This window comes from Rhodnius prolixus, unplaced genomic scaffold, assembly GCF_049639745.1.
Source record: "Rhodnius prolixus isolate KJV_2025 unplaced genomic scaffold, Rpr scaffold_19, whole genome shotgun sequence".
In the NCBI taxonomy this organism is placed as follows: domain Eukaryota; kingdom Metazoa; phylum Arthropoda; class Insecta; order Hemiptera; family Reduviidae; genus Rhodnius; species Rhodnius prolixus.
The window spans coordinates 2,021,715-2,048,421 of NW_027411584.1; the positions used below are offsets into that span (position 1 = coordinate 2,021,715).

A 26,707-nucleotide genomic window follows, 5' to 3' on the forward strand; every position below is an offset into this window, starting at 1 on the left:
TTTCAAACATTAATTTAAGTGAAAGCAAGTTGTTCAACTTTAGCTTCGCGGGCTACTTTAAAATGTTTTGCGGTCGACGTGTTCGCCACCCCTGCTGTATAAGATGCACTAAGTAGTATACAGATGGTACCAAGTACTGAAGCAATGCAGTAAGTGAAACATGGATAGTTCCTACCGTGATTTAAATTTGTACATTCTATAAAAAGAAAATGGGTGGTTATTGACATTTTTTTAAATCACCTTTCTCTAAAATAAAAACCTTTGTGACTGAGAATTTGAATTAATGGAGAGCAAATATGATTAGGTCTTAAGTGTTAATTTTATTCCTAAAAGATTAGGATTGTCAACGTTCAAAAACAAGTTTAAAAAAAAAAAGTCTATCTTCAGTACTTTGAACGCAAGGTGTTTTTAGAAACAAATCTTAAATGAGGAAATGTACAAAATAAAACAATGAAGAAAAATCTGACCAAGGGACAGTTTCCCTGCGTTCTTTTGGGCTGGAGGGAAACTTACAAAATACAGATCCATTCAATTAGCTTTTTACGGGTCAGGGCAAAGGCCACTCGTAATCCGTGTTGACTTATAACTTTTAATCAGCTGCTATAGGCCTCTAAATATCTTCACCTAGGAAAAGGGCCCTGTTAACATTGTGACAGAAGAGGAGTAACGGCATTTTATATCTTGTGGTCGCAAGGATACTCTGTAGGTACATGCTCTAAACATTTAAGATTTGCAAAAGAATGAGAAGTAATAATCCTTGATGAAGTTAAATTTTACATATTTTCTTCTGATGGTAATGTAAATTTAAGAAAAAATAAAGCAAATTCTAAATTTGAAAATTGATGCAACTTTTAACAAAAAGTTTGTACACTCTATGTCAAACTCTTAAATCAAAAAGTGTAATTTGGCAGAAAGGATAGCATACAAAATGGGACGAACAATGTAAACAATTTGATTATCAGGATACTTTTGTAACTCTGACAATCGGAAGCAAAATCAGAGTTGTCATAACTGAAAGTCCTCTAGTAATAGTTACGTTTATGGTAATCTGATCTTAACTTCCAGAACATTCTCGAATTGATCAAAATACAATACGAATTTAAGAGCCAAGTAAAGAGAAATATACTTTTTTGCCAGAACTTTATTACTGTAAATTAATTTATGTAAAATAAGAGTAGAAAACATATATAATTCTACATGGTTCCCTTTCCCTGCACAAACATATTAAATGGAAAATCCATAATTACCAAAAACATATTCACTTGTTAAAAGTTAACCTTATTCGTTGTTACAATATATTATTTATTTGGTTACATTTTAACAGTGGTTCAATTAATAAATTGCCCATGTTTTTGCATTATTAATTGTTATACTTAATTAAATAAGTTGTTTGGATGCCGCCAAAGATAATAACAGATGAGCCGGGGTGCATATGACGTAAGGAAGTGCACCACAGCTCTATCTGGGAGGACAGCTCCGCCATTGATTGACGTGACTTAGACTGTGGCTTGTGTGGTAGAATTAAGTATTGGTGTATTATAATTATGATTAAAGTTTACTATTGAGTTTAGTTTTTTTATCAACAACTAAACTATTTTTATCGGAGATTCCATTGTGAATTGAAAATTCTAACTATCCTCCCTTTTGATTACTGTAAGGAAACAATGCAATTATTATTTATAATAAATTGAGGGAGTTACCCACATTAGTTCACTAAATAACCAGTGCTTCGGTAATGCAGTAATTATTCACGTTGTGGTAACTTCTCTTTTTTTAATTATTAATAATTTTGTTTAAATTGGTTACTGCATAATGATTACTGGAGTACTTTTATGCACAAAAGCTCAATATGAGGGACACTAAAGTAACGTAAGTTAAATTTTTTAAACTTATAATTCAATATATCTTGAAAACTAATAAATAACCAATCTTAAAGTTGATAAGTGTACATTTGTAGTAAATTATAAAATATGCATGGACTAAACAATGCAAAACTATAGCTCTGCATGATGCAAAGTACGTAATTGACCCTTTTTCTAAAAATGATAAATAGCAGCTAATACTTTTGTTTTAATTCTTACTTTAATAATCTTTACAATGAGAATAAAAAATGAAAATCCCTTTTTTCAATTTTTATTGCTTTAATGACTTCTTATAATGAACTAACCTTTACTTTACATTAGTTAGTGCATTAACTGTTAATATTTAAAAAAATCTTTTTTACACAATTGAAGATGAGTTTTAACACTTCTTTAATAATTCCCTTTTATAAATAGTTTTAAAGTATGGTTTTCTTTCTTAATACTTTTACATGAATTTTGCCCAGTATCTGAAGCCATTGAGTGCTGATTAAGTACTAATATAAGTTAGTATGGCAGTGCCTAAGTCCAAAATGCATAATTTTTTCCAAATTAATTCTTTTGTATTAACTCTGAAAAAACAATAACTTTAAAGAAACATAGAAAAAGTTTTTTAAATTAATGACCTCATCTTATCTAGAAATAATTGAACTTTTTAAATTTCTGCAGAATTATAACTATTGAATTTTGCCCAGATTTTCACTGTCCAACTCTTCCCGACTCGTAGTCAGTTTCTTGTTACTTTTTTCTTTTTAATAGAAGAAGAAAATATGTTCTCAGAATGTGTTATATACAGTGTAGAGATGAGAATATTAATAAAGCATTCTTAATAAGGAGTTGCCATGAGTTTACCAATCGACCTCTGTGATGTAATGGATGCAAATCCGAAACCGATCAGAAATATAAAAAAAAAAACTTGCTATGACGTATTAAACCAGCGATATTATCCAGCACAGAGGATCTAACCACATTTTAAAAACAGGAGTTTTGATAATTTTTCCAAATTTATCAAAAAATTCTTATCCTTGATAAAAGTTATTTTATGTCGAAAGTTGTTTTACGTTAAAAATAAAAATAGCTTTTGTTCACTCAAAATACTGTACTCCTTGTACTTCTCACAACTTAAGAGAAATATCTGCTCTCTGCTTGGATGATAAACAAGCGTACAATAATTTTTCATCTAATCGTTTTTGCAGATGGGCTGAGATGCAGGAAAATAGCATTGCAATGGTTTCCTATCCGGACAATATTGTTGGAACGCAGGCTGGGAATAATATTGGCCAGGATCAAGCAGTGTTTGAAGCGGATAAACGAGCCGTTTATAAGTTTGTGTTCAAACTTCATTAAGTTTCATTTTAAAAATATAAATATTTCTGCATCTTACAATTGTTTTATTTTTTTTCCGTTCTGTTTTAGGCATCCTCTGTTTCCTTTGCTTGCGTTACTTTTTGAAAGATGTGAACAAGCCACACAGCTAGCAGAAACACCAAATTCTGAAAGTTTCAATATGGATATCCAAGCGTTTGTACAACACCAGGAACGAGATCGAAAACCATTTCTAGTCAACGATGCTGAAATTGACGGATTGGTAAAAACTATTCTTGCAAATATTTAATCAACTTGTAACTGATTCCTAGTTCTAATAAAAACTTCATTGTTTAATATTGTTTAATTGCATAATTGCTGAACATTCAGCCATAGTTATTCGTAGAAAAATTGGAAAGAAATTTTGTTATCAAAGTTGCGTTTGTTTGCTAAAATACTCGTACATCTAATTAATCAAGACTAATAAAAGCAATGTTTTCTTTTTACGAAAAACATTCTGGGTAGGCTCAGCTTTCATAAAGGGAAGCTAAACCCTCATGGTATTCATGCTGTACTCATGGTTGACTACTTATGGTTACTTTTATGGAATTCTAGGAAAGTCCAATAAAGGGCGATCCTGGGGAAATTCGGTGGGTAGTTTCCTCTTTAAATACATGATAGCAAAACATCCATTATTTAGTGAGAGAAAGTAAAAAAAATTAAAGTAAATTTACCTTATAGCAAATAGGCCATTAAAATATAGAACCAAAGAATATTTAATTAATGGAGAATCTATTTCTTTGATTATATTTATTTATTGCAGATGATAAAAGCTATTCAAGTATTGAGAATCCATTTATTGGAATTAGAAAAAGTACAAGAATTATGTAAAGATTTTTGTAATCGTTATATAACAGCGTTGAAAGGGAAAATGCAGAGTGAGAATTTACTAAGATCAGACTATGCAGCCGGCTATCTAGAGAACAATAACAATAACAGCAGTCATTCAAGTGATAGTAACAGTCCGACTGTCTTCACTCCTCATTCACCACATAATCTTCAGGTATGTTGGCGTTGCGTTTTGTGTTATATTATCTTAGTCACTTGACTTGGAATTAGACATTAAATTCTTCCCTTAACTGGTGTGTATTGAAAGTTCTTTAGTTACAGTGCATAGAACTTAACAGAATTTCAACTTTAACTTTTCTCTTTTTTTTAAGCATGAGGTTAAACATTTTTAAAACCTCTATTCATCTTTTCAATATATTCATCAAATTTCTGGTTAAATTGAAAAGACTTAAACGTTAAAAATTGTACACTGTTACTTACTTTTTTAGCTTTCCTTTTTTCTTCTATTATGTCTTGATTTGTTAGGTTAGGTTTTGAAAACTCGTCTTTTACTCGACCATTAGCCGTGTCATCCATCAGCGATTAATGTACTCTTACGTAGTACATCTCTGTATACGTCTGATTTAAAATTTAATAGAAAATTTTTATTGTATTAAAAAACCATTTTTAACCATTCTAAATTAATAGTTTTTGATCTTAAATTACTGTAAACGAAGTGTTTGTATTATCTATTATAGTTTTCCTTTGACAGTAAAAAAAAATAGAATAAGATATGGTATAAAGGAAGGAAAAAAGATGCTGAAATCTTGTGAGGCTTTATATGTTTTGGTTTAGAACGTAAAAGGTTAATATAATAAATAAAATAATTACATTGGACGAGAAATGCTTCGACATTTTCTAAACGTTCTATTGATTTTCAAACTTCGTGGCCGCAAGCAGCATGTGCTCAGTCAGTGGTGGAATTTTGAAAAGAGAGAAAAAAAATGAAGATACTTTCACGCCTGTAACGTTGTAAACGTTATTATCATGGTAGCGCTGCGCAGTAGGCAGACCGCAAATAATTGCAGAAGAACTTGAAGAAAAGTAGCAAACAAAATACAAGAAAGTTCCTTCGTGAAAGAGACTTTTGGTGAATGCGTTTAAATTGCTGTATATCATCCAAACTTCTTGCGCTGGTCTATGTAGTTCAGCTATACTAAAGCACTGAAGTCGAAGAAGGTTTAAAAGAAGCTGATTTGAGCTGTTAGAAACTTGTCCTGAACGTTTCTCTCAACAGTGAACAGTACAGGTCTTCGTCTTGGCCCAGATGTACAACGGAGAAAGTTCACTCTTTGATAGTTCACTCTTCAATCTTGTCTCCTATCACCAGACAGAAGTGGAAGAATGATCTCTATCTAATTTGCTGTATCTTTTGCTTACTAAATTTTAGCAATAATACCTTGTCGAAAGGTCCGCATTAAACAAGTTTCCTACTTTTTTTTCGTATCTGTATTTAATTATAATTTTAATGTAATTTTGGAGGAAGTTAAAATAGTCGTCGGGGTATTACTCAGTATGTTTTGTTTTTGAAAGAAGGTAGAAAAGAGTATGATTCTATGTGATTAGTTGTGATAGGTGTCGCCGGTGGGTTGGAGCGGTTTGATGGGTGCTGGAGGGACAACAGGAGGAACTCCTCAACAGCCAGCGATAGTGGCCGTCCAGCATCCGACTGCACCTCTGTCTCCAGTTTGTCCTCCGTCACCTGCAGCCATCCACGGCAGTACGCCACTGTCGCAGATAGGCGCCAACCCTTGTCCACCTCCCTCACACGACAGTTCCATACTACAAGGTAATAACTTGAAGAGGTAGTTAGACATTCTTTTGTTCTTCTAAGATTATCGAAGGTCCAATGCGGAATTGAGTTACACAACTCCAATTCATTATCTTCGACCTTTTTGATCTCTGGCAACTTTTTATAACTTTCCTTGTTTATCTTAGTACAACAATAAAACTCAATATAGACGATAAAGCTGCATGCTGAAGGTTAGGAAGGTATTTGAACATAGAAATTGACTTAAAATTAGCTGTATAAGAGTAAACATTGAGAAACCAAATTGCTCCATAAAAATTAGTTTACTGGAAACCATTCAGCTCCAGTTACTTAATCAAAAAAAAGTTGTTAGCATAACTTTCTTAACGTATCTTAACTTTATCAGGTTCATTATCTGCGACAAGCGGAGGTTCTTGTGATGAAGACGATGACCCACTTGGAAGTAGGAAAAAACAGAAACGAGGTGTTTTGCCAAAACAAGCCACCAGTATAATGCGTTCTTGGCTCTTTCAACATTTAGTTGTTAGTTATTCTTTTGGCTGTTTTTTTAAAATTATATCATTTATTTTAACTTTTATTGTTAAAATTTTATATAATCAAATGTTTTTGCAGCACCCATATCCAACTGAAGATGAAAAAAGACAGATAGCCGCGCAAACTGATCTAACGCTACTTCAAGTTAATAATTGGTTTATAAACGCAAGACGTAGAATATTGCAGCCTATGTTAGATGCTTCAACTCCCTCCGATTCAGGTTTGTTTATTTTATTTTTGTGCTGGAAGGATTGTATTTTTGTAAGGGAGCGGGAAAGGAGGAATAAAAACGGGTGAACACAAAATGTTAATTTAAGGAAAACTAGTTCTATTTATTTACAATAAGAAAAGAACACATACAAATAAAATAAAACAGTACAAAAGTGATAAGTAAACATAAAACAAACTCATAAAATAAATCCTCAATCATAAAATAAATTAAACGTAAATCAACTCTTTTAATTGTAATACAACTCAAAAATAATACTTTTCACTTACACGTAATCAGCTGACTCGGTAGAGTAGTGGGATTAGGAGCTACGCAAGCGACGAGATCACTCTCACACACACAACGGCACGGGCCCTACTACTGGCCCTACTCGTTCTCCGCATACCCCACTCCTCTACCTGAGCCGGCCGTCCCCACTCCTCTCTCTGACAATTTGACTAATCATTAACGTTTCTTCTCAACTTTACAGGTAATGGTGCTAATACTAAACAGAGCAATGCTAATAAAAAGAACAAATCCTGCAATGGTACTAAAACCTCAACTCATCGCTATTGGTCAGATAGTATGTCAAGAATTTCGTCTGTAGACAGTACTCAAGGTATGTGAACGTTCGGTTTTATTGTTGAATACGGTGAAGGTTTTCAAAATCGCAGTGGTCCTGTACAGTTACATCAATAATAAGATATAATTTGTTGTTTTACTTTTTAAGCTTCAGGATTTTTAGGGCTGAGGTCTTTAAAATTGACTTTCTCAGTTTGGTCAAATGTTTTGGTGCAGATACTTGCGCACTTCAGTGGACTATACGGTATGAAAAGGAAGAGTCCATTTGGATCCAAATGAAGGGCATTTCCCGCATCGTATCTGTTAGAGGTAGCTCCGTGTCGCTGAAGTTTGGTGAATAGGGAAAAGAACTAATACACTAAAGACCAAATTTCATAATATAAAGGAAATTGACCAAGCCACACTGGAAACCAGGACCCTACGATAATCTTCGCTTACTCTACTTCTGCCATCTACTCTCTCTCTCTCTCAGATTCTATTTCGGGGGAGTTTCTCAACGCATTCTATTTTCTACCTTAACCTGGTAAACAGCTTTTTTCGGATACTCGTGTTACGCGGCCACAGCTGTTGACTGATTTTTTAATCCTCTTCGTGAAGATTTTAACATAGTGTTCATATCCCCTCCCTTCTTCTCATGCTTGACACACTTTTCTTAAATACTGAATTTCCATAGATTTTTTTTCTTTGAATGATTTAATTAATTTGTCAGTTAAGCTCCAAGAGCCACAGGTTTCAAGTTGAAACGGGAAGAACACTGTAGCTTAATGAAGTCTGATTTATGTCTCTGGATTTACTTACTTTTGTGTGTGTTTCCCCCCCCCCCGCTATCTTTTCACAGATGGCAGTGGTGACGACTGGGAAAGCGGATGTGAAGCGGAAGGAAGCGATAGTACGACTGTTGTTCATCACAGTGAAGAAGAATCTCAACACTGACTAACTCTATTCCGCTACACTATTTTTAATTGATATTGCTGTTATATATTACATTTTATTTGATTAAATCTCATGTTTTTTTTATATATATATATGTTCATTATGATTAATTTTTAAATCAGAAAAAGCAATAAATGAATCTATGTCAAAGATCAGTTGATAAAAAGTCTCTTTCTCTCTCTCCCCATTTTTTGGGACCTTAGCTTTTTTGGGCTAAAATGTATTCTTTATTTTTGCCATTCAATAATAATAATCAGTATTACGTTTAAAAATAATTTGTCCGTTTCTTAAAATTAAACACCAAAATGTTTTGCGATTAAAAAACAAAAACAAATCAAAATTCCGATCAATAAAATTTGTAAATAAAATAGTAATTATAAAATTAAGTTCAGTAAAATGATTTAAAAATTAAAATAAAATGAATGAAGCAAATTCCATGACGCATTTATAAAAAAATAATTGATTGTAAATTTTTTTTTAATTGTCTTTCTTTAATATTATATGAACTAGTTATTATAAAACAAAAATATGATATATGATATAATGTGCAACAAAAAATATATTAAGAATTATAAATATATGTATAAAAATTACGTATTATTTGCCTTTAATATGTAATATTAATAACGATAAATGTTATTTTTAAGCTAATGATGATGGTGTCTTCCTCTAGTTTATTGACTGATACTTTTTTTTAATTTTATTTCTTGAGTTATTTTATTTTTAAATAAAAGAAAAATAAGTAGAGTGTAAAACAAAAAATACATCTTACATTTAACTATTATTGTGAAGTGGTTCATAGATCATCATATTATTATTAGTATTTTATTTTTATTTTTAAACTTCTCTAAAATAGGAATTTTAAAATTGAGAGAACAAATAGTGTGTTTGGAGTGTTTACAATCTGTCATTGGTCAATAAAAAAAAAAAAAAAAATGGTTACTTCACCTCTATTCAATCGTAGGGAATGGTTAAAAAATTTGTTGTAAAATTTCTGAGGTTTATCTTGAAATGTAGATAAGATGCCTGCAATAAACGGGAACATTTTACTATATGCTTAAATTGGTTAAATAATGAAATATCAACTTGAAATTATAGTTTCTATTATAAGAGAAGTTTTAAAATATCTTGCTTTATTTGACGCTCTTTCTGTAACTTGAAAAAAAGAAAATCGTATTTGAGGAAAATAGAGAAGAAAATATTTCGCAATAGTAGATTGCTAATTATTGCCTTATTAAAGAAAAAGAAATAAAATAATAAACATTTTTAGAGCAAAAAAAAAAAAATTAATTATTTATAAAGTAATTTGCAAAACATATTTGGAATGTTGCAATTTTTATGTCCGCTATTTAAACATTAAGGAAAGTAAAAAAATTTAAAAAAATAATTTTCTAAAGATTAAGACAAAAAAAAATTGGGAAATTTATGTAAAAGTAATATTTATTCGTATTTAATGGCTTTTTAATTAAGGGAACATACATAGGGTGCGTTCCACTAAACGACCACAACGACCAAAACATCAGGCGTTCCAACTTGGCAACCGCGGTCGTTGTGGTCGTGGCGAAAACGTCACTAATTACGTCACTATTTTCGCTCACACGAAGCCCACAACGCCCCATCTATAGAAGCTGGGTCGAAGTGGTCGTTCAGAAATATGGCGCAATTTTTAAAACAAAATATGGCGACCGAAAAAAATTATCTCATGTAAATAATAGAATGTGTTTCTCGAAAGTCTACAAAAATAAATAAATAAATAAATAATTACTTATCCCTTTACACATTAAATCACTGAATAACACAAAATCATTTACCTGAAATAACTTTTAAATTCTTCATCTGAATAAAGATCAATTACACTGATAGCTAATAATACGTGGCCTAAGTTTTCGCTTTTTATCATTGCGATTTTGTAAAATTGCATTCCACTCTTCATCGGAACTATATAAAGAACTTTCTAAAGCATTATTAATAAATACCCAACTGTTGCCACAGACATTTTAATTTTATTTAAACGTAAATTTTATAAATACTCCACTAAAATGTAATATAAAAAATTGAATTATACAGGGTGTCCCAAGCTATATGGATAACGACTTTTTCTCGGAAACTAAGATAGCTAGAAAAAAAACTAAAAAATACGTGTTCCCTTAGTTTTTTTGTTAGGAATCCAAATTTACTTTGTAAATTTTTTTCGGTGCCTCCAGAAGCGAGATACAGGCACCAACTTCATTTTTTTAAAGAAAAATTTACTCGAACGGTTTTTTTCTGTGAGCGATATTTTACAAGTTATAAATGAAAACATGATTCTTATAAGAAATGTCAACATGATAATATTTTAACGGTTTTTTGATTAAATAAGATGAAAAGTACTATTTTATTATACATTTTACTCCTCATTAATATTACAGATCATACTCGAAATGACTTCCACCATTAGAGATGCATAGACACGCTCTTTCCTGCCAATTGCCCCTTACTGCCAAAGAAATAGATTCGGCTTTAACCGAGTAACAGGCATCTATTATTCTCTGCTTTAGTTCATCTACAGATGCAATCCCGGCTTGATTTTGATACACCCAGATTTAGAAATGCTTTTAGATAAGCAGAAATAAGGAAAGAAAGAAAAAAGTTATGAATAATCACCTTGTTTTTCAGGTATCCCCAAAGGAAGTAGTCCATAGGTGTCTAATTCGGTGAACGAGGTGGCCACTGAATTCTTCCCGTGTCGATATAACACTATCAGGCATGTAAAGAGCTATCTCGATAGGCAATTTGATGGGCGTGTTATATCGACACGGGGGGCGATTCAGTGGCCACCTCGTTCACTGGATTTGACACCTATGGACTATATTTCCTTTGGGGATACCTGAAAAACAAGGTGATTATTCATAACTGCTTACCTAAAAGCATTTCTAAATCTGGGTGTATCAAAATCAAGCCGGGATTGCATCTGTAGATGAACTAAAGCAGAGAATAATAGATGCCTGTAACTCGGTTAAAGCCGAATCTATTTCTTTGGCAGTAAGGGACAATTGGCAGGAAATAGCATGTCTATGCATCTCTAATGGTGGAGGCCATTTCGAGCATGATCTGTAATATTAATGAGGAGTAAAATTTATAATAAAATAGTACTTTTCTTCTTATTCTATCAAAAAACCGTTATAATATTATCATTTTGACATTTCTTATAAGAATCATGTTTTCATTCATAACTTGCAAAATATCGTTCACAGAAAAAAACCGTTCAAGTAAATTTTTCTTTAAAAAAACAGAGGAATCTATTTCTGAAATAAAAACCGCACCTCCCCATTTGAAAAAATGAAGTTGGTGCCTGTATCTCGCTTCTGGAAGCACCGAAAAAAATTTACAAATTAAATTTGGATTTCTAACAAAAAACTAAGGGAACACGTATTTTTTAGTTTTTTTCTAGCTATCTTAGTTTCCGAGAAAAAGTCGTTACCCATATAGCTTGGGACACCCTGTATATATTCTTTTAATATAAGTCAACTTTACCAATAATTAATAAAGTTTATTATAACTGCTTATAAACGGGGTTAAAATTAAAAAACAGCCTCTTCTAGCTTCTTGACTTATTTTCGAGGCCGCCATATGTAATGTTTACATGAACGGTTAAAACGCCCACAGTCCATTCCACTTGGGTTTTCGATCGCAACGCTCGCAAGCAAATGGAACGGGCAAAATCGCGGTCGTGAGCGTGGTCGTTGTGGTCGCTTAGTGGAACGCACCCATAGTTGACTAATCCATTTATATAAATACTTCTTTTTTTTTATGTTTATTTAATTTTTGTTTTTCTCTTTGCATTTTTCAAAATGGTTTAATAAAAAAATAGTTATAATAAAATAGTGAACATTAATTGGAAAAGATCTGAAAAATCATTTTTAGATTGAAATCTCACTGAAAAGGTTTGAGTTTTTGAACCTTGGATATCAAATAAATAAATAAATAAATAAAAAAGTCAGGAAACACATCTGACGGTAGGCTAAGTTGGAGAGTATTTGCCAAATACATTTTTTTCCCGTCATAATTTTGGTCGCTTTGTACTTTTTTCCCCTGTTACAATTAAAAGTTTTTCTAAAATCTTTTTTCGAGGTTATTAGATTCTTAAGTGTAGGAACTTATACTTAATTTTCTGAAATGGAAATCAGAGATGGATTCTTCATTGATAGCTGAATTTAAATTCTATTAATGTTCCTTTTCCCAAGAATTATCTTGTATAAATGTTTCAAAACTTATTGGAAACCAAAGATAAGTTTTTTGAAATACTTATTAACCAGTTTTGTTAAAATAGTACTCTTTTAATAAACATGTTTTAAGATTTCTTATAAATATTACAATAGTTTTAAGTGTTATTTATTACTGATAAAATTGGATTTTCAAAATATTAATAAGTAATTCTAATCAAGTTTTAGTAATTCTCTCCAACTGCCCATAAATTCAATAGAATACATAAAAAATAGTTTAGGATCAATTATTTTAATATTTTTTTAAACTTTAAATAGTACAAGATTTAATACAAATAATGAAGTTTGCTCTATTTATGACGAAATAACTCAATAGTTTCTCAATTTTTGCTAAATATCTATTGTTTAAATTTTTAAACCCATCAGCCTTAAATTTTGCTTACTTATTTCCCATTATACAATATAAATGTAGGGGAAGATGGCGATGAAGTTGAAGGATACTTTCACTATTTCACAGGCTGCATTTTGAAACTTGAGGGAAGAAAAAAGTTTTGAAACGGGAGTTTGTAGGGGTTGTGTAAGGTATTTTTTTTTTTTTTGTATCTCGCTAAGCCGAGCCATGTAGGGTAGGTTATCAGGGATGAAAAAGGGAAGAGAGGTATTCTGCAATGGAGGTCCATCGATTAATCTTAAAAGGATCGAATGGTTTTTCTGTTTTTTTTTTAACGCTTTATTTAAAGATGCTTTGGAACTGTTCCACTGCTCCGTAACACGACCTGATCCATGACTGTCTCGTCTGGACCCTATTGTAACTTTTCAAGGTTTCCCCAAAAACAGTAGTCAAACAGTAGTTGCCGTGCAGAACTCCCTGAGCCTAGGTGTGGGAACTTGGAGGTTTCACTAAGGATTCCTGAGGATTGTGAAATTGACTTGTTCGCATGCCTCCATAACTAGTTCTACTAGTTAATACGCTATAAATCATGAATCATCCCTCGGTTTTCCCGAAATCTCGTATAAAGAAAAATGACTTCCTTCCCTTTTCGCACTGTAAATTTAGTTTGTTTATATACAGGAGTGAGTTGTTAATTTGAACTTCAAAAGTGCTATTACCTTCCCTTAACCTGCAATCTATAGAATTTTGCTCATTTTTCTTTTTCCATTACTTGTAGAAACTTTTACAATATTCATATATATTTTATATTTTTTACGATATTACGTGCAATCTTTTAATTAATGTCATTTAAAAATTCTCCAATGTTAGTTTTTAAGAAACAAAAAGAAAATTGTCGCTAAAAATTTTTCTTAACTGGTGATTATTAAAAAAAAACAAAGAAAACTGTGTATTAAAGACTTTTCTTGCAATAATAGCTTAAATAATTTAGTGTTATATAAAGTAAAGCCATAATGTTTTTTTAAAAAAGTCATTAATAAATTAAAATGAACTGCTGCGTCAGTCAATCGCGAGTCATTTCTAAGATATTATAAAGATACATTTCGAAAAAAATATATTATATATGTAGACATATAATAAACTTTGTTCGCAATCTTTCTAGTCGGGTTTTTCAGAAAAAAATTTCCCTCTCCGTGCTCTGCCCCATTTTATTATAGATGTATTTACATATAATAAATATATTTGCTCAAATATTTTGCTTTTTATTTTAATTAGAGTTGTGTGATTTTTCTTGAATTTAAATAAAAGGTTATCATGTTATTAAAAGATTGCTATTTTTAATTTCTGTAATAATTTTTTTTTTTTTTTAAAAAAACGACCTTGTAAGGCGGAAAAATTGTTATTATTAATTTTGGATTATTATTAGAGAATAATTTAGCTTTTTTTTTCCCGCTCGAGATTCTTGTTTAATTGAAACTAAAAATAAAAATTATTTTAAGACCAGTCTTTTAATTGTGCAGCTTAAACTTGGAGCTAAGTAAAATCACATGTTAGAGGCGAAAATTGCCAGTAACTCGTAAAATCTTACATCCTTTATTGTTAAGACATTTTAATTATTCCTCTTGTCATCTCGTAGTCCGCCAGAAATATATATTAGCGACCCCTGGCAAATGAAGTTACAAGTCCCAGGAGTACCCGAATTTCAGAGAAAATCGCGGAGAAAAAAAAACGCTCCTATAAAGTCGAAACTATTAGTTGGCCAATTTTGATCAAAACTTGTGTAGCAAAAGCAGTAAAAGTGTAATCAAAACTGAATAAAAGTTTATGCAATGCTTTTTTTTTTATTCTACGGAAAAAATAATTTTGATTTTTCTACAGCTAGACTATATCTATGCTTAACTATACTATGAATTTCAGTTTCGTTTTTTTTCTTCTTAATCCATATTCAGGAACTTGAAAAAGATTAGGATCTGTTCTAAGCAGAAGAGGATCTGAGGGAGAAAGAAAATATCTGCGTCGACATTCGCTTTAAACGTCCGTGACAAAATGGATTTTTTCCTTCATTAGGATTATACTTAGTTTAAGCTTAACTAAAAAGACTGGACGTTTATATAATCCTCATTTACGCTTTAATCTTTTATTCCAAGAAGTAATTTCTTATAGTTTCAGTAATTAAAGTCGATCTTTATAATGTTATTTTGTTTTTCAAAAACTAATGTAATAAAATATTTAATTTAAAAAAAAAATATGTTCGAAAGCCATTACCTAGATACGCTTTTTGTTTTTTTAAAGTAGCTTAATAAAATCTTTTATTAAATCTCATTAAAAATAAAATGTAGCTTGCTAAATGTTTATTTTCTATTCATTTTATGAAATATAATAGAATATTTTTAATTTTATCTTATATTGTTATTGAACGTTTTTTAATATTACAGCTTTTATACTGATTTCAAATTTTAACTATATAATTGGAGTGGTTAGGGATACTTTGCTTTTTGAAATCATTATTCCTGATGAATATCTGGAAGTATGGCCCAATAACTGGCCTATAACAAAGTCTAGATCCATTATCTTTGATCCATTATAAGTCACTAACCCATATTTCTTAGAAACAGTCTCCAAAAATCGTTTTCAATGGCCCGAAGAATACAAATAGTACACAATATTATAGTTCCTTATCCTGTATCAAATAACTTTAATTTTATCTTATTGAAATTTCACGAAGTCTAAATTGATGTCATTGATCACAAAAAAAAAAAAGGCTTGGAATCGCCCAGTGCTCAAATTTTTCAATGACCACCCAAAAAAAGCCAGTCATCATTGACCCAAACTTATAGATAGCCAGACATCCTGTTCCAGAAATCGAGCTCTAGAAATTCTTACGTGGATAGCTCATTCCCACCAAGGGCTAAGGCTTAGTTTCCCTTACATCCTAACCACTCCAGTATTTAACATATATTCAGGACAAATTTTCCATTAAAAGAAAATGCAGCATGAAATACTATATTTTCAGAGTACCCGGAACAATTTTTCAATAAATATGGTTAAAAAAATATGTGATTTCAATTTAAGTGTATTATATTTATAAATATTTAAAATATGGATGTTAATTTTTGTATTTTGAGATTTACAAAATAACGAAAAGGAAATTGTGATCAATAAAAGAAATTGTAGAAGAGAAAAAAAAAATTATACAACCAATTTTTCTTTTTTCATGAACTTAAAATAGTCTTAAATAACTTCTTCTTCTTTTTTTTTAAATTCAATATATATTTTTTAAAATAGCTTTAAATAGTTGTGTCAAATTTAATAAAATAAGAACAAAAACTGTTCAAATTGCTTCCTTAAATACAATGAAATGAAATTTATATCCGACTTTTTAGAGCAGCCAATTATATGCATTCATTTTGAATTATTATTTTAAATAGTTGTGACTTTAATTTTGGTGATTTCAAATGTGACGGATTTTTTTATTATTATTATTTTAAGATGGAAGGTAAATAAAAATAAACTATTTCTCTCTACTTAAGTTATAGTGCATTTTTGTTTTTTAAATTTTGTTTTGACAATTTTTGAATAAATATTATTTTCACGATATGGAATTTTTAAAATCTTAAAACAGAATTAGTTTATTATTTTTTGAAATACCTAATTTTCATCCTCTTGTATTGAAGAGTCGGCAAAAAAATGACTACACTCATGTGATGAGGGGTTTAAGTGACCCTTAGAAGAAAATGACAGTGGTTTTTAGTTGAATATCCTCTAAGACTTAATCGTAGAAGTAATTGAGTACTGTGATGCTTTGTAATGGTTCAAGACTGGGGCAGACTTACCTCTTAGAAGTCGAACGTAATATGGTTTGAAAAGAGGCTTAGAAAAAGCATTTTCTAGGTTTAGATCACTGAATATCTACTACCGTCTGTTAAAAGAGAACTGAGAGTTTGGTATAAGGTTTAAGGCCTAGTGTCTTACCTTAGAACATGTCCGGATTGAAGGTAATGAGAGAGCGGACGAATTGGCTAGAATGAAGTAATTGTCTCAATATTCCAAAACAAGCGATGAAACTTTGCAAATCGGTGGGACTAACAAAGTACCAAGATCGTTGGCGAAGAGAAAGTTTTAAGTTCAAGAACTTGACGTCAAGTTAAAGAAACCATGCTTTCTCTCTCTCTCTCTCTCTCTCAATAACTCTTTAAAATTGAGAAACAAACTATTAAATTTTGCAGTTTGAAAGGAAGAACTAATGATTGACGTGGAAAATTAAGAAAAAAAATGAACAGTGGCATTTTGAACTTGACGTCAAATTTGGGCAACCACTTTTATTTCGTGAATAACTTGTACAATTTTGAGGAAAGATCGCTGAAATTGTACATATTAATATAGTTTTTAAATTCGATCGTGGCCATTCCAACACGTTCATTTTATTATAGTAAATTTTTTGTAAAATTGAATTCAACTAAGTTTTTAGTATAAATTCTAAATATCAAGAAGATTTAGGTAGGTGTATCGCAGAAAGAGGAAACGATGTTAGGATTAATAAATAAGTATAAAATTTCACTAAATGTTCATTATTAGATCGAATCTTCTTACACATAGAATCTTACGAAGTCCTAAGTAACCCTGCCTTATGTCTTATTGTAAAGAGGCAATGGTATCTTCCAAAAGCAACATGTGCCTTTGATTTTTTATTATCATTAAGATAACAATAATTCTGGAATGAACTGAACCCCAAGAAAAGTTTCTGATTTTCTAAATTCTTGCTTTTTTTAATTCTTATTATTTCAAAAATCAAGAAAATCGCAGGGACATTCAATTTTTTTGTTTCTAAGAAGTAAAAGATCACAAATTATGATTATTCCTTGAAATTATCATTACTTTATGATTAATCTGAGGAGCCCCCAAATTAGAATTTTTTTATCAACATATTTCTTGTTCACTACAATTACGTAAAAAAACTTTTTTGTTTTGTTTTGTTTAAATATATTAATTATTGGTTCTTTGATGGAATATTTTTCAATTGTAATGAGGAATAGGGTTGTTATCTATATACGACAATTCTCTAAGAAGATGAAGCATGACTGTAACAAGTAAATGTTTTTGTTTAGTTTTATTTTACACGGTAAATGTTAAGTGGTAAATGTTTTGTTGCTTGACTAAAGAATTTATTGGTGTTTCCCTTAAGTTATTGCGGATTTGAATTTTTGAAGATGTAATTTTAATTGGATAAGTTTAAATCTACTTAAATTGAAAGGTTAGTTTTGTAATTTTTTGTTTGTTTTTATTGATAATGAGAATAAGATGCTGATCAAAATTCATTTCTACCTTTTGCAGATTTAAATATATGCACCAAAACAATGACTACTCATGATCCATACCATGTGTACATATACAATCTACCCTACGCAGAGAGAAAGAAACTTTGCAGAATATTGGATTATAATAATGTCTGGGAAGAACTGGGTGGTATGCAAATGAAATTTGATGTAGCCAGCCTACAACAGGTTGGTGCTGCGAGATTTAGAGGCCAATCTCCGTCCGATGAACTACTCTCACTTTGGGGCACACAGAATCATACCGTCTTACAATTGTTTGTACTTCTGTCGAAAATGCACCATTATCAAGCGATGATGGTGTTGAAACCATTAGTAGATCCAAAATACCATCGACTTATCTATGAAGGTGAGGAGAATTTCAGTCAAATACTGCCAGCTAAAGGTCCTCTCAAACAGCCGCAAGAATCATCAATTGGGTCCAGTACTAACAAAACCACACAAGTGAAAGCTAATAACAATCTACTTGAAGAGGATAACAATATGCTATGTAAAAGAAAAGAATGGAATAAAGATAAATTGGCGTTGAAAATTCCATGTAATCAAAATGAGACAACTGTTGCGGATGGCCTAAGCCCAATGATCTCATATGTTGAACTGGAAATCGCTACAGGTGGCTGGGATGACAGATATCTTTTAGGAAGAGGCGGTTTTGGCACTGTCTATAAAGGTTCGTGGAAGAACACTCTGGTTGCCATAAAACGGCTTCAGGTGCAGAAAGGAGACGAAGGTGAAATGTGGAAAACTCACCGAGAACAATCGCTGAAAGAACTAAGGTATCTTAACTCTTGTAAACATGACAACATACTTGCATTGTATGGCTATTCTTTTGGTGGTCCGCATGATTGTCTAGTGTATCAGTACATGCCAAACGGGTCTCTTGAAGATAGGCTTCTCTGCAGAGAAGGAAGCAAACCTCTTGGCTGGATCCAACGGCATTCCATTGCCAAAGGAACTGCCAGAGGATTACAATTTCTGCACACCATTGGCACAAAACCACTTGTCCATGGTGACATTAAAAGTGCTAACATACTTCTAGATTCCTACTTAGAGCCGAAAATTGGTGATTTTGGTTTAGCCCGTGAAGGGCCATTACAACAATACACACATGTAAAAGTGAGTAGAGTTCATGGTACACGTCCATATCTACCAGATGAATTTCTTCGGGCGAAAAAATTCTCTACTAAAGTTGATACTTATTCTTTTGGAATTGTTCTGTTTGAATTAGCCACAGGCCTCAGAGCTTATGATGAATATAGAAAGCATAAGTTTCTTAAAGATCATGTATTATCAGTTGAGGAAAGCCAGATCTGTGAAACGCTCAGAGATACGCGAGGTGGACCTGATGACCACCATGTTGCTGGCTCGTTGGTCAAACTCGGGAAATGGTGTATATCGGCAAGAGCACGTGAACGTCCAGAAATGGTACTAGTTTTGCATACGCTTGAAAACGGAAATGCAACTACTGACATTCAAGCGCAGTTCCTTCAGCCAACCAGACAGAATGATCAAATACCAAGAAGTGATCCACAAAGTGTGGAGAAGAGAACTAATCAACCTTTGAAATTAAGTATAAGCAATAGTCCGGATGGAAACACTGGTGGGCTGAGCCCAACTAGAGCTTACAGGACGATGCAGAGATCACCAGTAGGCTTTTCTCCTCAGCCAACCAATTCTGGTAGCCCCGTCTTTCAAAATGCAGTAGCAGAATCGCCGCCGATCTTAATTTATCCGCCGTCTAATGAAAACCGTTCACCATCTGCAGAACTGGATGCAGAATTAAGTGGAGCTTTGCCACTGATATCTGCGTTAGGTATAAAAACAGAAATCGAAAGCGAATCTCTTTCAATTAATGAACATAGTTAAGTCTCAAACGAAAAGGAAACGAGGAAAGTACTAACCCAGATCTGTGATGATTATTTAAAACTTAATCAAAATACTTATTATTTGCACATAAAACACAAATATCGTATATATTTTTAACGTATAAATATTTTTTATTTTTAAAGGGAAAAATTATGAATTTTATTGATGTTACTTAAATTTATAATGTGCCAATAAACATATGTTTTAGAAATACTTAAATTTTTATTCAATTACCAGTCCACTATTAACACAACATAAATTTTTGATGTAACAAAAAATGTAATGGAAAAGATGGCTTAAAAACTATTTTTTTTATAAAACCTTTTTTTTTTGTTTTATTTTGAAAAATGCTTAGCGATACTAGTGTTACAATATTATTAAAACTGAACGTCACTTGAAGATTTATGAAGTAAGAATTTCAGTAAATCGTTATTAAAATGAGGCAGACTTTCATCACAGAAGTTATGGTTAAAAATTATGTTTTGAAGTACATATGGATGATAAAGGTATTTTAAAGATATTCTAAAATTGAAATGATTGATTGCTTGATTATCTATTTTTAATAGATTTAGTTAAATTAATCGCTTGGAATATCTTACTTTTCATAGCAAATCATAATTATTTCTTAGTTCACTGGAAGTGACTACTCTTAACGTTAAGTGAACAATGGAACTACATTATTCTTTGTTAATGAATAACAGCAACGGTATTAACGCATATAAACGAGTGATCTCCCTGTAATGTTAGTAGTTGAGTCGAAATCCTAAAATATAGTTTCACATACCTTAATGCAAGTTCAGAAAAAGATATACTTACCTAAAAATATACTTTTTTACATAAAAAAGTATGACATAAACAAATTACGGACGTAAATACAAGTTTCTAACGCATAAACTCGAGCTTAGTAATAATGGGATCGAAATATTTCAAGTATTTCTTGAAGAATAAGGATTGGTAATTGATAAAAAAGGAAATAAAATAAAATACTCTCATCAGTAACTTCCGTCAATATTAATATTCTATTATTTGTATATCAAATACTAAATCAGTAACTATTCCAAATGAAATTTTTAAGAAAAACGAATGATTAAATGTCATGTTTTTAAAAAAAATAATTTGAATTATATCTCTTCCTATTTAATTGTTACTAAAATTCTGAAACCTTAAAGTTAATTTTATTTCAATATAACATATTGTAATTGTGAAACACAATTATCCTTTATCCTCTTTATCCTACCTTTATCTTCACGACTTGCTCGATTCAGAAGTCGTAATTTAAGGAGCTCACTTTTTGGTTTAAATTGGAAATGTTTTTAAATTAATTGTTTATCAAGAGAATAATACTCTTGATGGAGGTCATACAAAATGTATTTTGCAATATTTAATCATATTTGAATGAGACGTAATTGGAATTCAAAGGCAGCCAATGACTAACTTGCAATAATTCGTATTTCAATTTGGCGCTTGTACAGCAGATTATGACGGTGCAAATTAAAAAAAAAAAAGTTATTGATTCAATTAAAACTTTGATATTTTTAAATGTCTAGTTGTAAAAATTGTAATAAAATTGACAACTTCTCTTTGATTGTTTTGTTTATGACAATCATAATACTAAGAAATTACTTTAATTAATAACGAAGGTGAATATATAAAGAAGGCTATGGACTTACACTGCAGACCCCTCATTCGTTTCTATAAAATGGCTGTGTAAACTGTGCAATTTTTATTTGTGTGACTTAACTTTCAAAATGTATCTTAAAAGTGCTTCTTTAGTGAAAAACTTAAACCTTGAAAATTATTCTCCTTTATTATTTGAAGAAGGTGATCAATTTATTAAGGGTAAAGTTCTTACCAAAGTAGAATTTACAATTAACGTAACATCTTGTGCGGAAAGTATATTGCAGGAAAATTGTAAGTCTAAAAGAATATTTTGCTACATAATTAGATACACACAAGGACTGTGGGACCAACACTGTATGTGTTGTATGTTGATGTGTTTAATTTCATAAGAATTTAAGTATATTGAGAGCTATTTTATCAAATAAAGCACTCCTGCTACAGTAGTTCACCAGGAATTTCCTGCTCATTATTGTTTGTAGAAACCATTTTTTTTCTTTTTTCTATATATGCCTTACATGGCAGATATGGTTTGGCACGGTTGGCCTCATAAATCTTCTACCAAAGATTATAATTTTATACCACAAATGCCGAGTAAATTTGTGGAAAGGGCCTTCCTTGTTGGAGGTTTCGTTGGCAGTAAGAGTCAAGCTGGAAGTTCACCGTCAAGAGCTCAAATCACATTAAATGATGTCATTTTAGAACAGCTTTTACATCTAGGACTGAACCTATATACTGATATCATATCTAGAACACATTGCGATTCACGTAACAAAATGATTTCTGAAAAAGTTCCAGTGCAGAATTTCAATAATTGGCGAAGTAATATGATTTGTAACAATAAGACAATGAATAATACATCCAATTATTATAAACATTATCCAGGACCAAGAAAATATTGCGGATACACCAACCATACAAATGAAACTTCTGTAACAACACCCCATTTACCATTAACAAAACATAGTCAAGAAGAACTTGTATACGAAGATAAAGATGAAGGTGGAAATAGTATTTTTGTCTATCAAGAAGTTCAGAAAAGTACCTGCGAAGTTACCAAAACATCTATGTTTCATATAAGAAGTCGTACCATATCAGATTGTTCCATAGAAAGTGATGATAGTTTTATAATCTTTGAAAGTAATGAAGATAACGTTGATGAAGTTATTGGTCATGAAGACTTGGATGTTGATGAAGATGAAGAGGACGAGGAAGATGAGGAAGAAGATGAATCCGATGTATTGGCAAAAGTTGAATTTGAAGATAGTTCGTCCGATGAAGAGGTTAGTCTATTTTCATTTTTTAAAAGTAATTTTACTTATCTTTCTACTGGGTTCGAGAAAGTGTGTAATCGTGATAAATTTCACGTTTTTTCTTGAGATAACATATGTATGTAGCTTATCATTGATTTAGTAAGTTTCATTCTAATTTGTTTTTATTTTCCAAATATAGTGTGATGAAGTTGATTACCTTGGTCGATTGGATTGCCCTTCCCTAATTGACTCTCCTCGCATAACTGAAGCAAACAAGAAATGGAATCATAATTACAATTCTGATCTTACATCACCTACATCACCCAAAAAGGTATTTTTGTTTTTCTTCATACTTATTAATGGAATACAAGTGATACGGTTCTTCATTCTTATCATAATATCAACACTGGATGATTGATTTTATCAATGAATCTGGTATGACCTTCTTCAAATTAGCCCTCTTATGGATTTTCCACTGTGATAAATCGCATTTTCTGCGCAAAGTAATAAACTACAAACATTTATAATGATATAAAAGAAATCTGCAGTGTTGTTTCATGGTTTCTTGTTCATGTTTTATTTTGCTTTCCTTGATTGAGGTTTTATAAGAATTGCGGGTGGTTTTGCTTTTCATGGTAGTTTCAATTTAAGGTATGTGCCCAAGGTTTTTTTTTTTTAGTAATAAAATTCTTCCTTGAGGAGAACCTCAAACCTTAGTCACTACTTTTAGTCACTTCAAGTATTAGACGGTGACTAAAGTGATGCACATTCACATAATGATACGCAACTCTTTTTTTTTTTGCTCACTGTTTCCTCATTTTTATCAAGTTGGCTGTGGCAATCAATGCACTCCATTTTATCCATGTGAACTAAATTATACTCATTCGGTACTTGGATAGCCTTATCGAAGGCATGACTTCCTATGTTGGAGTTTATTTTTAATTGGAAAATGTTTTAAGAATGGAAGAGTATGAAACCTTAGTTCACTTGTTACTACTGCAAGCGACGAATACATTCCACCAGAACTGTTAACATCTTGGGGTATAACTAGAACATTCTTGTGAAAGAACCAAAAAACAAAAAATTCGCCTTATTTTTTTTTATCGAAGTGGGTTCAGTATTTAATGCTGGGAACTCCTTGTTATTTGTAAAGTAAATTACGTATTCCTTAAGGATCTGTTTTTTTAAAGCCTGATTTCAGTAGAGGAGGCTGATTTAGTTACACACTTTTAACATTTTTAATTCCTTACCAATCACGGCCTACATATATATTATATATATAAAACTAGATTAGTCTTGTATGTGTTATGGTTTTTCCCGAAGAAACTGCTTACTTTTGATGCTGTCTTTCCTTATTCACAGAAGTTTGTCGACAATACCAGGAGAATTACTTCATTTTTTTTTTCGTTCTTCTGGACGTTTTCTCTTCAATATAATCTTCCAACTGGATTCAAGACCTAATAACCGTCGTACTATTTCCGGCACATACCTATAATCAGGCCTATGCTGGCCCTCTTGTCAGATGGAAACATCCAGTTATCGCACGATAGATTGTCTGGGGAATGAGGAAATTTAGTTTGGGATCTTAGATCTAACCTGTTTTCCGTTAAGGATATCTGCCATTTTGTTGCTACTATTTAGCATTTTGGGATACTAGGATATTTCTTCAGTTGTTAATATTTGGAGTAGTTATATCGTCTGCTTTCAATAGTGGAGTTCTTGATCCTTCTCCAAGGACTATTAGTAATAGTGATTGCCTCCCATTGAGCCTGTCGTCTCTTATCCATCTGACGCTTACTGTATCTGTCTTCAGCCTTTTTTTTTCCCAGCCTATTTCGTTTTTATACAGGAATTATTTCTTCTCTTGCTTGATTGTTTCTTCTTCTTTAGGTACCACTTTTGTGGTGTTAAATGTAAGGAAATCATCTTACCTATTGTCTCTAGTTCCTTTCCAAGAATCTCTCCAGCCTTCTGCTTTCCTCTCCCGATTTTACCGTAAGACAACTATCTGCCTAGCCTAAAATCTCTTAAGTCGCTTTTCATTCTCTTTATTATTCAGTGTCTCCGATATTAGCTATTTACTGAGATCTCTTACAACATTTTTAAGGCAGATCTATCTCTTGTTTTTGGATTAATTTTCTCAAGGCGACGCATCTTCACAGCCGAAACTGTTACTGGTTACTAATTTCCGATCCTAAATCTATGGAATATTAGCATTCTCCAGTTCTATTCAGGACTTCGTTCCAGTGGAAGGATTGGAATTTTTCTTTCAAAAGTCCCATTTTTTTTTAAATATATATTTTTTAGCTTGACCTAAACTTACTTTCTCTTTTTTTTTTTTTTTTTTTTTTTACTTTTGCTTTCACAGGTTTCATTTGCTAATGGAAAGAATTTTGTACAAATACGTAAAATGGTTGTGTGGGATTTTGCACTACGCGCTGCGCGAAAAGGACCTTGGGAAATGATTGCGCTTGATAGATCTCGTTTTAAAACAAAAATACAACAATTATCTAATATTATTAGTCCAATATTAGAACAGAAACATCGTCGAAGAATATTTCATCAACGTTTCACCAACCAGCGAGAAGAGTGTAAAGAGAACAAGGAGAGCAAAATAGTACTAAGAGATATATAGTTTAAATAAAGTTTTTCCTGAATTTCAGCCAATAATAAAAATATTACCATTTTATAAAAATATATATTATTTTTTTATACATCATGAAAAAACATAATTTATTGAAAAAGTAAGTCCTTTTAAGTTTTTTCTTTTGTTAGTATCTTTTATTTTCTAAATTGTACATTTCTGTAAATAAAAATAAGCCAAGGTTTTGTTGAATTCACATAGTTTATAAAAAATATAATAAAAATTTAAATGTAATTAATAAAAAAAAAAGTTTTGGATATAAATATTTTTGACTTCCGGTAAATATCTTGCCGTTGCACTGCCTTAATTTAAATTTTAAATTTACAAAAAATAAAATAATGTAAAAAAAACACCTTTATCAACTGTAAAGATAAAATGCAATAAATGAATGGAACCATTATTAACCGTAGCCTCTCATAAAACTACATTAATAAATAAAAATAATTTTCATTTATGCTGGCTTAAGATATTGACCTTAAATTTCTAGGAGTGGCACCATTTTTGATGAAGAAATTATAGTTCTAATTATTAATGGAAATTCTTTCAAACTAGGCCTAACAAATAATGGCTAATGCTGTTTTTGATGGTACTATTAAAATAAAATATCGATTTATTAACACGATAAATGATTCTAATGCAGCTTTATCACAGTTTTATAAGAAAGTTGGTACTGATTTGGGTTAATCTTTTAATGTTGAACTTGCTTATAAAATAGTTTGGTACTCATTTAGAGATTTCGACCTTTAGAGCTACTTGAATTACGGCTGTCCAAACAGTATAGTCCAAATCAATTATAAAGAAAGAAAACTTAATAAAATTGTTGACAAATATTTTGACAGTCCGCATTGAATATATCGCCACGAATTGTGTGCATAGCTAGAACCTTTACTTTTACCATTGTCTGTACGATTCTTGAGGATCATCTTTGGCCTTTGGCAGTAGAATTTGGTGCCCAGAAGTTAATAGTGCTTCTTTCATTTGGCGATTTCGTAACCATGACTCTTTTACTGTATAAGGGAGGATGGTCTTACGCCTAACCCCTAGGCGAGTTGTCTCCACCACGATTAAAGAAGCTGGCCTGGATTTGATTTCGGAGTAACCTTCTCCCTGGCCTTTGAGTGTCTAAAACACTTCTACATGCAAGGCAACACTGGTGTCCTTTTAGTCGCCTTCTACGACACCCAGGACAAGGGGCAGGCCTATTCGTTCCCCCAAAACCTGCAGGGGCATTCAAATTCAATCTGAAATCTTGACCAGATAGCTTTCTCAAATTGTACTATGTAGAGAGCATAGCACATACCCTTCGTTAAATTGTTAAATCTTC

General features: G+C 31.5%; 3 protein-coding genes across 4 annotated transcripts; all 3 read left to right on the plus strand.

The window, feature by feature from the left end:
• Positions 1-1,472: 1,472 nt before the first annotated feature.
• LOC141448333 (homeobox protein PKNOX2-like) lies at positions 1,473-14,759 on the plus strand. 2 transcript variants are annotated; one of them, XM_074116668.1, is made up of 9 exons: positions 1,473-1,869; positions 3,056-3,184; positions 3,276-3,447; positions 3,988-4,227; positions 5,628-5,841; positions 6,209-6,345; positions 6,436-6,577; positions 7,056-7,184; positions 14,623-14,759. In XM_074116668.1, the coding sequence occupies exons 1-9, from the start codon at positions 1,850-1,852 to the stop codon at positions 14,628-14,630; spliced, it is 1,191 nt and encodes a 396-aa protein (XP_073972769.1). In that variant the 5' UTR covers positions 1,473-1,849; the 3' UTR covers positions 14,631-14,759. The 2 variants fall into 2 exon arrangements, with proteins under 2 accessions (XP_073972769.1, XP_073972768.1); XM_074116667.1 differs by lacking the exon at positions 14,623-14,759 and adding an exon at positions 7,986-8,221.
• A 2,967-nt stretch (positions 14,760-17,726) lies between these two features.
• LOC141448334 (serine/threonine-protein kinase pelle-like) lies at positions 17,727-20,082 on the plus strand. Its single transcript, XM_074116669.1, has 2 exons — positions 17,727-17,924; positions 18,005-20,082. The coding sequence occupies exon 2, from the start codon at positions 18,028-18,030 to the stop codon at positions 19,867-19,869; it is 1,842 nt and encodes a 613-aa protein (XP_073972770.1). The 5' UTR covers positions 17,727-17,924; positions 18,005-18,027; the 3' UTR covers positions 19,870-20,082.
• A 1,380-nt stretch (positions 20,083-21,462) lies between these two features.
• PPP1R15 (Protein phosphatase 1 regulatory subunit 15) lies at positions 21,463-25,783 on the plus strand. The gene is made up of 3 exons (XM_074116670.1): positions 21,463-22,769; positions 22,939-23,070; positions 25,108-25,783. Exons 1-3 carry the CDS (start codon positions 21,996-21,998, stop codon positions 25,372-25,374), a joined length of 1,173 nt encoding a protein of 390 aa, XP_073972771.1. The 5' UTR covers positions 21,463-21,995; the 3' UTR covers positions 25,375-25,783.
• The last annotated feature ends 924 nt before the right edge of the window (positions 25,784-26,707 follow it).